At 31.3% G+C, this 16,807-nt stretch overlaps 1 protein-coding gene and 1 long non-coding RNA gene across 2 annotated transcripts; one reads left to right on the top strand and one right to left on the bottom strand.

The window, feature by feature from the left end:
* Positions 1–2,851: 2,851 nt before the first annotated feature.
* Positions 2,852–7,615, bottom strand: LOC149551473 (protein NRT1/ PTR FAMILY 2.13-like). The gene is made up of 4 exons (XM_089790107.1): positions 7,480–7,615; positions 7,090–7,307; positions 5,090–5,610; positions 2,852–3,769 (listed from the first exon to the last, which is right to left on the bottom strand). Exons 1-4 carry the CDS (start codon positions 7,613–7,615, stop codon positions 2,929–2,931), a joined length of 1,716 nt encoding a protein of 571 aa, XP_089646233.1. The 3' UTR covers positions 2,852–2,928.
* Positions 7,616–14,416: 6,801 nt separating this feature from the next.
* Positions 14,417–14,864, top strand: LOC149551472 (uncharacterized). Its single transcript, XR_016353301.1, has 3 exons — positions 14,417–14,517; positions 14,652–14,702; positions 14,805–14,864. It is a non-coding gene; the product is annotated as an uncharacterized LOC149551472 (long non-coding RNA).
* The last annotated feature ends 1,943 nt before the right edge of the window (positions 14,865–16,807 follow it).

Below are 16,807 nucleotides of genomic sequence, written 5' to 3'. Positions count from 1 at the left end.
TGTTTTTTTTTCTCTTTATTTCATATTTTAAACTTTCATATCATTATATTATTAGCTTTTCAAACTATTATACTGAGCATTTATAATATTTGAAAGAGCTAACATATAAAATGCTGATTTTATTGATTCAAATTTTTTGGATACATACAAAATTGATATTGAATTTTTATATACATTGATGTTTGAGCACCTTTATATAGCGTTATTTTCCCTTACAAAAACTACTTACAGGAATAACTTCCAGCAACTATATACTTTTAACTAATTTATTTATTTAAACTAAACTTAGATACTAACCTAACTAATGTAATAAATCTAACATTCCCCCTTATTACATTACTCCAATAGATCTAACATTCCCCCTTATTAGAAACTAACCTAATCAATATAATAAGTCCAACATTTCTCCCTTATTACATTAATCCAACAAAAGTGAAAGCCTTCACCAATATTATTCCTCTGGAAACTTTGATTAAGCTCCTTCACCAATCTTTGAAAGTAGATTCTCTCTCTGCAACTTCAGATTGCAAATCCTAATCCTGAAGTTGCCCTCGTATCGCAACTTCAGAATACAAATCTTGAAGTTATCCTCATAATAACATTGTTTCCACCTCCCTTACACAACAAGACATAGTTCCTCCAAAATTTCACATCTCCATGGAGTGTGCCTGATGCCTTCTTTGGTGCTGCACATGAGACACCTTTCCTCTGAAAGTCCACATCTCCTCCGAGTGTGTCTAATGCCTCCTCAAGTGCCGTAGAAACAATCACCACTAATATGTCATGGATGTCTTTCCTCCGAAAGTCAACATCTCCTCTGAGTGTCTCTAACGCCATTCTTCAAATCCTGCTTCCCCTCACTCCATAGAAGGACAATCACGCAGCCAAGCCCCCTCTTTTCTTCAGGGACACAAATCTATCAAGTCCCCTCTTCTCTTCAGGGATAAATTTGCCAAGCCCCGGCTTTACAAGGACACAAATAGTTGCTTCCCATGCGATAATCATCTCGGAGCGAGAAGCTAGCTTAAGATGATAAAAATCCTCCAACCTCCATTGCCTCCAGCCTCTTTTTTTTTTAGACTTTGATCATACAAAATCCATCAAAGGAACTCTACCAAATGAAAGAGCTAAAATATAAAATGTTGATTTTATTGATTCAGATTTTTTGGATACATTCGGATAAGAATTGATACTAAATTTGAGCATCTTTATATAGCCTTATTTTCCCTTACAAAAACTACTTATGGGAATAACTTCCAGCAACTATATATTTAACTAATTTATTTATTTAAACTAAACTTAGAAACTAACATAATTAATGTAAAAAATCTAACATTCCCCCTTATTAAAAACTAACCTAATTAATGTAATAAGTTCAACAATATCTAGTACCAATTTTTATCATTCTTATTTCATGTATAAGTTTAGATTTTTTAGAGAGTACGATTCCACCACCTAATATGATTTTGAAGATGAAATTCATTATTATGTCCTCTATGTAGTTGATCTTACTTTACACCTATTCAACATCCAATCCACCGTTAATCTAACCAATCATCATTTGTCCATTTCATTTTTTTTAAGACTTGTAAATTTCAATACATTAGTATATTTGTGTGGAACTATTGATGTCAATTAATATAAATGTACACATGGATGAGAAATCAATTTGTGTAGATCATAAACCAAGAAAGAGAACTCTAAATTCAATGTGTGTAGATAACATGATATCAAAAGCATCTACCATTCAACCTACACATGCATCCAATAAATCTACACATAAAACTCAACATGTTTTTTTTTTATGATTTAATATTTTTCAGTGAATTAGTATGCTGACATAGAAACATCTATTTAGACTATAGTGTAAATGCACATATGAATGAAAACCTATTTTTTAAGGGATGAAATAAAAAAGGTGAACTCTAAATTCAATGTATGGATATATAATGTTATCAAAAGCTTTTTCAATCAGCTTTTACAAACACTCAAAATTATTTACACATAAAATAAAAAAGAAATTTAAAAAAACATACATACAGCTAGAATCTTTTTTAAAACCTATTTTTAAGTGGTGAAATATTACTTGATCATAGATATATTCATGCATTAATTTTAATTAATAAATCTCAATACATTAACATATTTGTATACAGTCATTAATGTAGATTTTAATATAAAATTTTTACCACTCTTTTAGTTTAACTAAAATATTAGTTAACCATAAATATCACCATGCATTAGTTTCCAACCAAGCATGGTATACCATGCCGACATATATTAACTATACCTGATCACAAAATCTGGAATGTACAGCCAAACTGTTCATTGTCACTTTACAAACCACAGGTACATATTAGGTTGATCAACATCAACTTGCTATTACACTAGTGTGATGTTAAAAATATATAAGTTGCAATACAATATGCCATAGAAAGCATATGGAACAAGACTTGCTTGTCTTTAATTCTCTTCAGATGTCTTAGCATAATCTATACCAAAGGCAGGAGACAATGCTTAGATCAAATACATGATATCGAACTCTACATAGACACTGAAACTTGTTTATTGTCCTGCTAATTTTGATCAGAATTATCGTTGCACCCTCTGAGATCTTTCACCAACTTTGCATATAGAAACATTACATCTTCATGAATTAGTTTCCGAATGCATGGTATATCATGTCTACACATATTAGCTATACCTGATCACAAAATCTTGAATGTATAAGAAAGCATTCAATGCCCATCTGCTATTAGGTTGGTGGACATCACACTTGGGATTACACAAGTGTTCTGTCAAGATAATATAGACTCCAATATAATACCTTAGAAGACATATATCATGTTTATTCTCTTCAATTGCCCTGGCTTGAGCTATACCCAAGGCAGAATACAATCCTAAGGTCAAACACAATATGATCTAACTCTACATAGACACTGATACTTGTTTATTCTCCTCCTGTTGATCAGAATTATGTCTTGGGTCTTTCACCAACCTTGCACAGAGAAGAAAATAGAACCAATTAAGCAGACCAAGAGCTGCATAAAACCAGTAAAAATACTCAAGTCTACCCTCATTCAGATTTTCAGCCAACCAAGCATTTTTTCTGTTTCCTCCAGTGGCATTATGAACGACTGTAATAACAACACTGCTGAGCAACAACCCAATTCCCATACCACACCAGTACAACGCCACAGCAGTACTTCTCATACTCTTTGGAAACTGCACATAAAAAAACTCAATCATACCAATGGCATAAAATGCCTCTGCTAACCCTAGCAGAATATACTGTGGCGCCAGCCAAAACACAGAGATGTTTTCACTGCTATTCTTACGCTTGATTTCTACCAGTGCTGATACAACCATGGTGATGACTGAGATCAGAAGGCCCGTTCCTGTTCTTTCAATTAGGGTTATGCCTTCGCTTCTCTTTGTTATGCGTCGGAATAGTGGGATTATGAGTTTGTCATAGATGGGCAGCCAAATTGATATTGTTAAGAGAGCGAATACTGCCATGGAAGCTATGGGCATTTCGAAATGTTTGGTGAGTTTCCTGTGCATGACAATTGCTTGGTATACCATGTATGTGCTTGCACTTCCCAATAAGATGATTGAAACTGGTATTCCTGCACTCCAGATGGGTATTATTCTTATTACTGATTTGAGCTGTTCTACTTTCTGAACTGGGCACAGCTTCCATAGATTGGGTTTGGAGCCATGGTCTTTATAATCTTCTCTGCTGATTATGGCCGCCTTGTTGAAAAACCTGCAGGACAAGAAACAAATTTCTATAAGGTGGGAAGAAGTTTTCTTTTTCTTTTTTCCCTTTTATCACTACTTATTCCTCCGGGTTAAGGAAATGCAAATAAGTTGTAGAGTCTATCATATTGTTCTAATTATACCAATTAGGAAAGAGTTCCAATTAAACAAAAAGAGTAGGAGACAGTTTTATAAGAAATTCACGTGCAGTGAGTTCAACCAGCAGCAAGAACAACCAGAGCTCAAAAAGAACTAAACAGAAAGTTAGAGATGAATATCCTTTCACTTTTCGGTGAATTCCTTCTGAACTGAAGTTTATCATATTGTTTAAATTGTAGAGTTTATCATATTATTGTTTATGATTTCTGATTTTAACTGTATGAGTTCTTTCCTTGGACGTTTCAGATTAAATTTCGTGGCCTTTGATTAAGAAGAATGTAAATTAATAGAATAAATAGAAAATGTTTGAGTTGAGATCAATTTCTTGTTCATGTCTTATGTTTTTAAGAGTTTGATTCAAATATGAGGTAAAAAATTCTTCTACACCTTCAAAATGTAAATGTTTGTTATGATAAGGTGAGAATGAAAGATTTCACATCAATATAAACATTCAACAAAAACACTCTAGTTGAATTTGAATCTTAAATCTTAAGACAATATCAACAATACTATAATGTAAAAGTTCAACAAAAACACTGAAGCTGAGTTTGAATTTTATGACAAAAACAACAAATCATAAGTTAGCCATCTCAATACATCATACTTGTATCAACATCAAGATTAACCATCTTGAATTTAAAGAATAATAGATTTATTTTGTATTTTATATATATGATGGACATAAATATATTTTGTATAGAATTGTATTATTAATTTATGTACATCTTTATTATTCAATTATAATAAATTATTTTGTTTTGAAAGTAGAGATTTATAAAATAATGTTTAATTTCTTAAAAGATAAATATGTCATGTACTTTAAATTCATTTGTATCAATATTCTTTCTTCTCTTTATAAATTTTAATTAAAAAATCTATCATCGAATTTTAAGTATATAGTTAAATTAATGTTAATTAAAGTTCTGATTCTTTACTTATAATATAAGATATATGATCCTCCATATTACATTCTTTAATTCTATTTTTAAATAATTCTATCAGCAATATGAAAATATTTTAGTTATACAAGAATAATTATTTTAATCTGTATTATAGAAAGCTTGAATTTAATACAGTTTAAATGCCTACAATATAGATTTTGCCATTAATCCAAAAAAATATGAACTATATAGTAAAAGCGAAAAAAAGCAATAAAGAAGATACATACCTGAAAAAATTAGTTGAGGATAGTTTCAAATCATCTTGTTCTTTATCCAAAGGCATATCATATAGTTCTCTTGAATCAGAAGGCAAAACCAAGTTTCTCTTTCTAATAGATGCAACAATCACTTGAAGAAACTCAATGAAGGCACTGCCTTGTGGACTGATCATGACATAATACTTGGTTCCAATGGAGAAGAGGAGAGTGGATATAATCATAAGCAAAGTAGCCAGACCGAATCCCCATTTCCAGCTGACATCACTTTGTACATAAACAACAACGGTGAGTCCCAGCATGGTAGACAAAGTAGCTGCACAATAATACCAGTTGAAGAAGCTTTGCTGATTTTTCCTATCCTCCTCACTATTGCTGTCAAATTGCTCTGCACCAAAGGCTATGGAAGATGACTTCACTCCACTTGAGCCCACAACGGTTAGTATCAGAAATAAATAGAGCAGTGCAAGGCCAAATCCAGTTCCCCTTATTTGATCTATATCTATAGACATGAATGTCACAAGTAGCATTGCCTGCATCAAACCAATCCAATCCTCAGCAATGAGGTTACAAGCGTGGGGAATTGAAGTTGTATGACAAAATACCTAACATAATGTGTTTGCAATGATTGCCAAGCTATACACAATTTGCAATAATGATGTTACTAAGTAGCGAGTCCAAATTCTTTCATTCAAATAACACTTAATTCATCTATTTCAAACATTCTTTTCAAAAGAGTTTTGGACTTATCAATCTTTTAAACAAAGATAGGAGCTTTAGAATTATTAAGATGAAATTAATTTAGCATATAGTATAAGGTACAGGTTTTTTTTATCATGACTTTTTAAAGAGTTTATCAAGAATCAAGAATATTATAAAAATATAGAATCAAAATGATATATAAAATCTTTCATCAGAAATAATCATTTAATAAATTTGATTAAATATTATTTTTTAATAATATTTATTAAATATTCTTGAATTTTTTATAATTTTATTTGAAATATAAATGAAAGAGGACCAGTACAATCATTCATCCATCAAGTTTTGGTTTTAAGATTTTGATAATATAATATCTTATTTTTCATCAATATTATTTGTATCTATATTTTTCATTATTTAATAAATATAAAAATATAGAATAATCAGACTAAAAAATTACTATAAATTATTTATAACTCTATAAACATCATTTATTTATATTCTAAACTATGAAAGAATCTATGTACAAATCCATTTCAGACATTATGTATGGACTCATAAAAACATCATTTATTTGTATTCTAAACTATAAAAGAATCCATGTCCAAATCCATTTCAGACCCAGTATTGAAAGGGCATCAAAGTAGAAAAAAATGCAATTTGAAGAAGCTTTATTTCTATTTCTAAGATTAGACAAGATCGATAATTGTTTCCAACTACGCCCTATTGATTATAAAACATAACCTCGTGAAGACCCTATTACTCCTTTCTATTTTTGATCCATAAATGTTCTTATAAAATAAGAAATTTGATGCTCTCAATTCAATAGAAATGTAATTTAATGACAATTTTAATGATCTAACTGTCATGGAAATTCATTCATGGACATCAGGTTCTAGTCCTGACCACCATCCTTCGATAATTAATATCCTATGATTTGTTTTTTGGACTGGGATATATATAAGAAGAGAGAAAATAATTCTATTTAGAATATTTTGTTGAGTTGGGAACAGATTTCTTCCAGAAAGCGTATAGGAACATTACACAAAGCAATTGAAGCCTTTGGAAAACAAGCTCTTCACTATGGATAATATCAATCTATTCTTCCAACAAATAATTTGTAGATGCAAAAGTTGTGTTCAGAACAAGCTCTTAACCCAAATGCAAAGTTACCTTCTTGGACCAACTAACTCAACTCAGATTGCAAGATTACAAAGATCTCAAAGAAATTAATCATGTCAATGTTTACAAACAATTTAAAGTATACAATTTTACTGATGTACTAGATGAGAAAGTTAATATTTGCCTACCAATATGTATATGAAAGAGGCCCAGAGGATTGTCCAAAACCTTCCTAAATAAGAATCAGCTACAATAGCACCAAGAATGGGAGATATATCTTTAATTCCTCCCCAGATGGTTGAAATTTTTGCAGCTTCAAGCTGATCCATCCTATATTGAGTGATCAAGAACACCACCAAGTTGGCAGATAAGCTGGCCGTTGCAAGGTTTGCACAACTCTCATTTCCTGCCAAATAACAACACACAATGACCACTCTTGAATTATAATTACCCAGGTTATGTGTTGAGAAAGAAATATAGATCTAATTTAGGTTTTTCAAAATTCATTATACGTCTTTTCAATCTGAATACAATCAAAAGAACAATGCATTAGGAAAAGTTAGATTCTAGTTTCTTACCCACAATAAAGGGCATAATTCTCCATCCACCTTTATAAGACTCTTTCTTTTGCACAACATAATCCTCGTTTCTTGAACGTGATTCTTCCTGCATTCTCAATGGGGACAACTGCACTGATATATCCACTGGGTCCATTACAAAAAATCTTCTTCTTGAGTATATAAAGATTGTTGTTACACTTCAATTCATGAACAAATCATTAATATTCTTATCACAATGCTGGATTACTGAATTGCTGAATACAATTTGATATATTCATGCAAACTAAACTGTTACACAATCTAACTCAGAAATAACAATGCTCAATCACTACCCATAATTTAAAATTTATATCTGCATAATCTAGAACAACCACCATTCAACCTTTCAAATTCCGAATTTGGTTGATGGCATTGCTCAATCAACTTCTGTGATTGTTATTCTCAAATTATTGCTACTTGTTTTCAACATCAAACTCAATGCAACAAAATTGCCTTGTCAGGGTTTTGTCAAGAAACATATTTATACATATAAACAGCTATCATGTTAAAATTCGTTCCTACGTATATATATAAACAGCTATCATATCAAAATCAATTCCTGTATATATGAACATATTTAAATAAATATAAAAACAGCTATCATGTTGACATCCATTCCTGTATACAGAGGCTTGAAAGAACTGGCCATTGGAACGCCTGCAGTTGATAAATACGTTGTCGTTTATTTTGCAGGCTTTTTAAAGGATTTGGACTGAATTGTCATATAGGTTATGGATATCATCAATATTCCTCTTTTTTTCTCAACTTTTCTTTACGGTCATTGTTCTTTTAACTGTATTCCACTATCATCTTGCAATTGTTATTTTCCATTTCGCCAAATGTGCATTGTTGCCAGTATGAAAAGAAGTTGATCATCTCGATGAGAACCATAATAAAAAGTTCATTAATATTATTTTTCATTGGTTTCTACATTGCTGTAGATGGGTAAAATATTATTAATAATGTTTAAAATATAAAATATAGTTTAAGTATCTACAAAATATTATTAAATCTCTTGTTATCGTCAAATCATTTCCAAATAAAACTTTGCATATGAATACATTTTTAAGAAATTTATAAAATCTATGTTTTCTTTCTTTGATATTAAGAATCTTAATATACTTTATTTTTTCAATTGTCTTATAATCATTGTTTGATATATAGATCAATATTTGATTTAAAAATCTTGATATTAAATTACACAATATTTGCTCTAGTTCAAGATTGTTAAAAGTTTTGTTATAATCCTTTTTGGAGGGTACAATTGATAAGTTTAAATTGTTTCATCATTAATGTTACAAAATTATAGGTTGATTCCTCTCTAATCTAGATATATTTATGTAAAGATTTCTACAATACCAAATTAACACTAAATACACATGTTTAATCATTAATTAAAATAATTTGTTTAATTATACAAAAGAATAGAGGCCTAATATCATATTTTGGCATACATAAGAAAAGACCACAAGGTTGAATACAATAGATAGATAATATAATAGCTAGTCACCATCTTCATGAGAACTCCCAACATCTATCTTCCTTAGTACATCACATGCAAGAACATTGTTACAGCATTCATCCACCCAACTACAAAATATATACACTCTTTCAGAATTCTCCTTGACACAAAGATTAACCAACTTAACATAGAGATGTCTAGCAATTCAAAAAAAAGTGAGAGTCACGAAATCTATGAAACATAATATATCTACAAACTAATGCTAATATACTAATATCACAATTTGACAAAGAGTAATGAAACAACAATCAAAATTTGCAACATAAAATAATATTATAATTGATCAAGCAAAGTTTTATCACATTAATAACTTTAAGTTGTTTATTAGTACATAGATGTAGGGTGGTAATCCAGTTGGATCTATGTTCCATCATATCCACCACCATCCCTAAACATATAAGTCACATTGAACACACACCATGCACAAGCATACATAAGCAATAGAAGCACTACCTTAATTACTTGATACCTTTTCATAGAGTCAAATTCTATCTCAAACACAAGGAAAACATAGTAATGCTACTGAGATTGAGATCTGCACAATATGTGTTCAAATTTGACCCATCCTTAGAGGGGAGATAGGTCAAAGGGGAGATGCCTTTGAAACAATCCCAAAGTGTGTTTACTTTAGAAATAAAGTCTTTTAGAAAAATTCATAATGAAAAATGGGAGCACAAACAATGTATTCAAAATGTTTGACAAATTCTCATATATAGAGACATTTTTTATTTGATGCATATGGACCTTAATTGGAGTAACTTGTATCAAGGATGTGTAGATAAGTATTTATTATCCTTGATTATTATATCTTCCTACTCACTGTAGTCTCTTTGTAAAATGTATTTCTATATGTAGGATGTTCTTACAACAAAAGAAGATGTTCTTAATACAAAACTATTTTATAAATGTATATTCTTTCAGCCTTTCAGACTCTGTGACATGTACAGTTGATGATTGTGCATTATGAATTAATGCCAAGTGGCATTCAGAACAAATTTATATTATTTAAATGGATTGAACTTGTAAGTATTCTTTCATGTGGATGTGTTATTTATTTTACTTCTAGTACTTATAATTATTTAAAAATGAAATTTAAATGTGCTCGTTAAGGAATGTAATCTCTTATGTTTTTTTATGTAAATTATTGTACATGTTATTGCTTGCTTAGTAAAACTTTAGGTTAGTTCTTTAGATCCCTTGGTTGGGCGTTACATAATGTGCTCCCTTACTTTACATCAAGGTTATTATTATGGTTAGGGTTACGGTTCAAGTATTAGGCATAGGATTTACACTAATAGTTTTGGATTAAGGGAAAACATTTGGGATTAACTATATAATCCCAATTTTAACCAAAACTCTAATCATAACCCTTACTGTCATCCTAAGCATAATCTTAATTTGCTAAAACCTACACCCTAATATAAATAATTAAATAAGTATCCTAAGAACCAAGTACTAATTATAAATGTCAAACCATAATCCTAACCTTAAATGATAAACTATTATCCTAAATGCTTAACCCTTATCTTAAATATTAATATTCCTAATCCTAACCCTATCCCTAAATCCTAACCCTTATACAATCTCTAACTTTTATTAAAACGCTAACCCTAATCTTAAAAGATTTACATTAATCTAAAGTATTAAATACTAAATATTAGAACCATACCTAAGCAATAACACTAAGTTATAGTAAATGATAATTTAAAATGAAAAAATCTAAACTCTTCAAATACTAAACTATAGTTGTCAATGATATTATAATATCATCCCTAATTATAAATGCTAAAATTGTACTTTAAATGGTAAAACATGTGCCTAATACAAAATATTAAACCTTGACAATAAGTTTTAAATTCTAATCTCAAGTCTAACCCTTATCCTAAACCTTTATCCTAAATTCTTAACCCTTAGCCTAACTAAGTTATCCTAAATGCAAAACCGTTATCCTAAAAATAAACATAAATGCTAAGCCCTTCTCCAAATTCTAAATAAAAATATTAAGCTTAAATATTAAACCCTAATCTTGACTTTAACTATGATTTACATATACAGGTTAGGGTTTAACATTTAACATTTAAGATTAGGATCTAGTATTAGGATTTGTATTCAATTCTAGAATATCAATAGGATCATAAGTATTATAATTTAGATTTTATAATTAAGGTGTATATTTAGATTTATGATTAAAGTTTATAATTAAGATTTATGATTAAGGTTTATATCCAACAACTCATTAAACACCTTAAGAAAAATGATAATTTATGAAGTTGTTTCCACCTACAAATCAGAATTAGGAAAACATATTTTATTGATCATTGAAACTACTAAGGCTAATGTTTGGATGAGCCAAGAGTAGTTCGCAGGTGGAAGACAAGTAAGCATCCAAAAGTAATTATAAAAGATGTGATTAATATAATACAAAGTTTTCTAATAGTAAAAAGACTTTGGTCATAATTAGAAAATGCAATTAATATAACACATTCCAACATAGAGATTTAGAGGGAAGAAAAGTTCTATTAGCAATTCATAACAATTGTTAAATGATAAGTTAAGATTTAAATTACTAAAGAAGATATTATAAGTTTAAGTATTATGATTAGAATTAGGATTATTATGGTTAGGGAAAGGGTTCATGTATTAGAATTAGGATCTAGACTTATAGTTTGCATTAGCGGATAATCTTTAGGATGAACTATAATCATAAATATAAATCAAATCATAATTCTATCTCTAAGCTTTCATTCTAATTGTCACCTTAACTCTCATCCTAATGCCATCTATTATATATCCTTTAAACAATAGCACCATAATAAACATCTAAAACCTAAATATAATTCTAACTAAAACCATAATCCTAGGTAAACCCTAACATTAGTCATAATCATTATAATAATCTTAAGCTTAGCCATCATGAAAACCCTAAACATAACAAAATTCTAAACCATAACCTTGTCATAATCTTAACTTTGTTTGATCCTGAGATGAACATATAATCCATAATGAGAATACAATCCCCTAGTCTCACAAAATAAGTGTACATAAAAATTGATCTAGCTACTTGAATATAGAAAAGGGAAACAATTTTGAGGCAAACAACCCTAGAACAAACAACACATTAGAAGTTGCATTCTTAGTCCCCCTACCAATTTCTTCATACTTTCCTTCCATAATCTTAATTATTCTCATTTTTATCTCATCTTATCCTTATATTTCTTAATGATTTTGTGCATTTCCTCACAAGTTTAGTAGGCCAAATAAATAAATAAATAGTGTTGAATAACAAATCTTATAGGAGTATCAAAATATATTTTCCCTTTCTATAAGGTCAGATAGGGGTCTAGGACAGAAACATATAACCGTAATATTTTTTTCAACAAGACTCTAAAAACTAAATAGAATAGGAATATAACTACTCTAACATTCAATATAAAATATTAATAATAAAAAAATCACTACAATATATTTCATAAAGTAATTCCATTTAGGATCTAGATCATAATCTAAAAAAACAATGGTTAAACTATTGGGCACTTTCACATCCTTTTCTTTAATATCAAAAACATGTTCCCTTGAACTTGCATACACAAAAGAAGTTCATATCTAACATTAAAACCAGGTTTATATAGTTGATTTATTAATATAGTTTTTTGGAGTATTATTTTATGATTAGACTTAAATTCGGTATAATGTTCAATTAGCCTTAACATTAAAGTTTACTTAAGTGTTTAACTTAATTTATTTAATTGATATGGTTTTAAAGATCTGCGCATTTATATAAATGATATTTTATATTTGAATTTTATTAAATAGTAATTTTGTCATTTTTTATGTTGTTTAAACATATATGCAGATTATATTTGATGGACCCGTTGCCACCCCCTCCCCGTCCCCCACCCTCGCCTCCACCCCCTCCATCTCCACTGCCACCTGCACCCCCACCTCCACTACCACCTAGTCCTCCTCCACCACCCACTGCAGATGATCTGTAAGAGAGCATGAGGTGTAATCTTAATGACCTCATGTGAGATATTGAGGCTATCAGGTGTGAGGCCCACCCCCCTCCTCACCTACTATGCCTTTCAGATAGCATGCAAGGTGTCATTCACTCCATACAGCATTTGGATTGTGATATTGATTCATTTAGATTATGGAGGCAAAACATGTGTGCCTTCTATTCTGATGGCTTATCATATAGAGAGGTCCATAACCTCAAAATAGGTAAAGGACATTTTACAAGATATTTTGCAAACCCTAAGATGGATTTGGAGATTAGTAAGAAGAAGCCTTGTATTTCTATTAGATGGTGCACACATCCACGCATAGCAGCACACTTTTGGGAGCAGTGGTGGATGGTCAAATGGATGGTATTTGACCATCCACCACACGCTAATTATGAGGTTCCCATGTACTTCCGTAGGAAGCTATGGGCTGAGTTTGAAGTGGGTTTGAAACCCAATTATTTTGATATCATTAAATCATTTTAGGGGGTTGGTGGAGGGATGCCTCAGGATAGGCCTGGGGCAAAGCTGAGTGATAGAACAAGAAATTGCAAGCGACCTCAACCCCTTGTACCTGTTCATGCACTCGTTGTACCAGCTCCACACCATCATCGAGTAGTTTCATCTACTCTTACCTCTTTGAATGCCCTTTCGAGCAATTTAGTACAACAGTGGATGCAGGAAAAACATGTTTGTCCACTTGGACATATTTGTACTAGCTGTGGAGTCATATGCAGAGGCCCCCATAGTGATGTTGATGCAGTGCACAATGACCATTATGCCGAGGGTGCTGATTTTGATGATGACGTATACGCTACCCATGGTGATGGTACTGATGAGATTAATGTGTCATCGTTTGTTGACCTCATGCAAGGAGAGCCTAGAGACAGTCAAGAGCAGCAGGTAAACTTTTAATTAAAATTTAAATATAAAGTACATAATTATTTACTTTCTACATACATGTGTAATTGTATTAACCATATTAATTTGTACTTTTGAAATAACACAGGATGGATGATATTGTTCCTCCTAGGAGGTAGTATAGTCTTTTTTTGAGACCTATAGACATTGGCATCCCTCATAGGGTATGCACTTTGAATTACACTATAAAAGTGTACATTCAAACTCGAATTTAATAACATGTGCTCATATGTTCTTTTTATCTGATTTTGTAGGGATTGTCCGCTGCTACATAGTTTGATGTCAGTATAGGTCATGATCCAGCTACCACTGAGGCACAACCTCAAATACATACGGTATGAACTTTTGACTGAAGACAAATAATTTGTACTATTTTTATGTATGTACATTGTTATTAACTTATAATCTGAACAATTTTGACTCATGTATATATTTTATGTGTTTTGATTTTACGAATAGGAGATGGATCATACTCATCCATACAGGTCTCGATATAGTTTATTTTCAACTCCATCTTTTGATCATTGTGCTAACATACTTATAGACACATCTGTGACATTGGTTACTACTTAGGTATGATATATATACATGTTTTTATAGTGTATGAAAAATGTAGTGTACAAATTATGTACTTTTTAGTTTACATATTTTGTAATTATTCATGTATATATAATTTTGACTCAACATTTATGTATCCATAATTTTAGGACTATGTCACCATGAGTGTTGCTGAGAGTAGGAAACTTAGCCAGATGGAGGTACCTACATCATCCTTTGAGATCAGTATTGTGATTTATGTACATACATAGTTCATTATGCTCTTTATCAAATTTTAAAAATGTATGTATTGTAAATTACAGGACCTCACCACTACTGCATTTGGTAGCTTTCACAGTGCACCTCCTCTCGTTACAGAGGGACACCCATCTCATGTGGTATTTATTTTATTATGTAGTGAATATTTAATTTATTTGCAAGCTAGATTTTGAAACCCATTTCAATTAAGCATGTACATGATGAGACATGCCTCATGTTACACAAGATGATCCATCTACCTCACAGGGTGTCCCACATGATGAGACAACTCATATTACATAAGATGATCCATTTGAGTCCTCTTCACGTGGAGTAAAGAGGACATTCAATCAGATAGATTAGGTCTTGTTGGCACCTTTAGATTGTATTTTTATGACACATATTGTTTATTTTGATACACTTTGTATTAGGACAGTTAACTGTATTATATGCATTTTTTGACTTCATAGATCATGTTATGACATGTTAGACCATGTACTAATTTTTTACGACTTCTTATTATGCTAGTGTATGTAGTGTATATTATTATGTTTCATCATGTTTTTGTTAGTGTAGTTTTTTATTTTTTCCTATTTTGCTAGGTTTTTCCTACACTTTTAATAATCTTGCTTAGGTTAATAAAGCATGTCTTATTAGGTGAATGGTTGTGAGGTGTCACCTTCCTACATGTGAGCATCCATTAGCTATCTTGGGAAGATACTTTGCTATCTTTAGTCCGATAGATGGTTGCTCCTCATTGGTTGGTGTTGCCACCTCCTCTCTCTTCCTAGCCTATATAAGCATGCTACCTGGCTTGTATTTGTATCTCTTGTTTTTGCATCCTCTTAATGCTATTTTGCTTCCAGCATTTGCATTACTCTCTTGGAGACTAACTCTATGATGCTATTTTGATTTTGTATCATTTGCATTCATAGTTTAGATATTTACTCTTTGCACTAGTTTTCTGGTTTATTAATCTTTTCAGATTCTAACATGGTATCAGAGCTTTTCTATGTGCAAGAGTAGATTTTAGTTTCCTTATTTGAGAGATTTGGGGGGGGCAAATAAACTTTATTGTAGTTTTTTGAAAAATGAAGTATGCTCTTCTCTTGCATCTTTGGATGATCCTGAGAATCAGAAAAGTTTTGACAAAAATAGTTTTTTTTTGGAGTTTCAATCTCAAATCTGACAACCAACTTGCATATTTGGAGTTTTTAATTAGTTTTGCAAGTTCCAGCATGCCATTGATGGACTTAAGAAGCTGATCCAGCATTTGCATGTCAAATTTTGGTTGCTGGGGTCGTTTTTTGATTTTTGGAGCCGTTTTTTACTGTTAAAAGCGTCTGATTTACACTATAGCAACATCTTCTGTTCATCAGCAAAAAAAACGCTTTCTGGGTTTTGTTCGCAGCCCCGAAAAACCATCTGGGTATCTTTTAGATTTTGCATGCAAGCTGTATATTTTTCAGGATCGAGCATGCAAAGCTACAGCCATACCCCTCTCCGTTGGCAGCCGCAGATTTGAATGCAGTTTTCAAATGTCTCGTTCTTGCTCATACGGACTTCGATTTTGATGATTCTTGTTATGAACTTGGCTATTTTTTTGTGCTCTATCCACTAGTGGAGTTATTTTTTGATTTTCATGCATGAATTCTTCAGAAATTGCAAATTCTCAGCCGTGACTGTGCACAGTTCTCATTTTGGAAACTTCGGAGGATCATAACTTTCTCATACGACCTCGTATCGAGGCGATTCTTTTTTTGAAAGTGCATGATTTTTCGAGTAGATCACAGTGGTGTTGTTTGTTTTCTTGATTATTGTGCCCAAGTTTCACTTTTAGCATATGCTCTTCATGAGGGTTTGTAATGCATTGAAATCAATACCACTAAGTATCTCTTTCTAGTGGTAGTTGTAAATGCACTAAAATAAAGTGCCAAATCATTATTCCATGGAGGTTCCTTTGGTTGATGGTTCGTGCCTTCTATTTCCATGGGGGTTCTACAGATCAGCATTTTGACAGAGTTTTGCGGTTCTTCATGCTTCAGTGATGCTGCTTCTTCATGATCAC

The sequence above is a fragment of the Cupressus sempervirens genome, chromosome 6 (genome assembly GCF_028749045.1).
Source record: "Cupressus sempervirens isolate cs-2001-9-10 chromosome 6, ASM2874904v1, whole genome shotgun sequence".
Taxonomy (NCBI): Eukaryota; Viridiplantae; Streptophyta; class Pinopsida; order Cupressales; family Cupressaceae; genus Cupressus; species Cupressus sempervirens.
The sequence above is the reverse complement of the archived record's forward strand: the minus strand, read 5'-3'. Positions and strand labels throughout refer to the sequence as shown.